The following is a 1,448-nucleotide window of genomic DNA, read 5'->3' as shown; positions in this document are numbered from 1 at the left end:
GACTCAGTCGTTAATGGGCAGTGTTGGCCTTCTAAGGACTGAAACACCACCGAGGGGGATAAATATCTCCGACTCAACACCAGTCAGTCAGAACTGATGAAGCCTCTTGGATGAGAGGTGAAACGTCTTCGATCTAGAAATCCAAGTCCAGTTGATTTCCAGGGTTATTTCGGTTGCGGTTTACTATGACCTGGATGACTGAGAATCTGCACAGATACTTCTGCAGTAATGCGGTTGATGTACCGGACCGTCATGATGAAGAAGGAGCTGAGCTGTAAGGTGAAGCTCTCGATTTAGTGGTCGATCGACGTTCCTACTCTCACCTGTGGTCACCAGACAGACTTTGAGAGCTGAAATCTGATTACTCTGATCCCCAAATTCAATCACCTTTCAAAGGTTTTCAAGGAAATTCCAGGTCACATCTGCTTCAAAGCAGTTGACACAACTGAATCTAGTTCCTTGTCTTTCTGTCTGTTGGGTGTGATTCTCTGAAACAGCCCCAATATGTTGAAATCTGATTTTACAAAGTTTCAACCCCCGTATAAGTTCTTTTGTTGACACACCTAAGGAAATAATTGGGAAACAGATACTGGAAAGTCTTAAATTGCCCAGTATACGTCAGCGCCAAACACCCTTACCTCTCAGTGTCACGCTCTTTAATGTGGACACAAATAAAACTATTCACTACATAAAATAACAGCATTTATGAAATTGTCCAGTTAACACATCTACAGTTGCCTCTTTTTTAAATGTTTAACATTCTTAAATTTGATCTTTGCCAGGAACCAGATTAAGGGATTAAATGCTGTTGTGTGAACGGACTATGCTGAGTTTAAGAAGGACCAACAACAGTAGAAAACCTTTTATTTTCTACCGTGCGACGCCAACGGACGCGACCAAAACATAATCGCCAGGTTTTAAAATGTGGTTAATTTGGCTTCAGCAGAGAAAACAGGATATGTACACAACACTAACTAACCGAGTTGTAACCATGACCTGTAGTGATAAACTCTGAAATAAGCCTTCCCATCTGGTAACATAATCGAGCTAACCGGCTAGCAGTTAACCAGGAAACCGCCCAACTGTCAGTCGAACAGGTACGGGGGTTTCTCGGCTGTCACACACCCAGAAACCCGGCGAGAGGCTGAACTTATTTTATTTTATCTTCCATCCGTGAGTGACCCATCTGTTGTGTCAAAACACAGAAACCAAAGCAGGAACCACACGCGTCGCCCTGCTAACCGTTAGCTAGCCGTCATTAGCTTAGCGGTTCACTTACACGTAAATGATGGACATGAAATGCATGAGCCACAGCACAAAGAACAGGATGAAGCCGAACACGGCGACTCCCTGCATGGCGAGGTCCAGCACAGCCATGGCGGTCGGCGGGAGGCTGCCGGGGCCGGGGGCCGGGCGGGGTGCCAAGACCCGGGGTCACGGGGATCGCC

At 46.0% G+C, this 1,448-nt stretch overlaps 1 protein-coding gene across 1 annotated transcript in view; it reads right to left on the bottom strand.

The window, feature by feature from the left end:
• ugcg (UDP-glucose ceramide glucosyltransferase) overlaps positions 1-1,414 on the bottom strand; it is a 16,699-nt gene extending 15,285 nt beyond the window's left edge. The window contains exon 1 of the mRNA XM_020622485.1: positions 1,280-1,414. Coding sequence (XP_020478141.1) covers positions 1,280-1,377 — 98 coding nt within the window. The 5' untranslated portion in view covers positions 1,378-1,414. The remainder of the gene's footprint in view (positions 1-1,279) is intronic.
• Between the last annotated feature and the right edge of the window lie 34 nt (positions 1,415-1,448).

The sequence above is a fragment of the Monopterus albus genome, unplaced genomic scaffold (assembly GCF_001952655.1).
Source record: "Monopterus albus unplaced genomic scaffold, M_albus_1.0 scaffold281.1, whole genome shotgun sequence".
Classification (NCBI taxonomy): Eukaryota; Metazoa; Chordata; class Actinopteri; order Synbranchiformes; family Synbranchidae; genus Monopterus; species Monopterus albus.
This window is presented reverse-complemented; position numbering and strand designations above follow the sequence as displayed.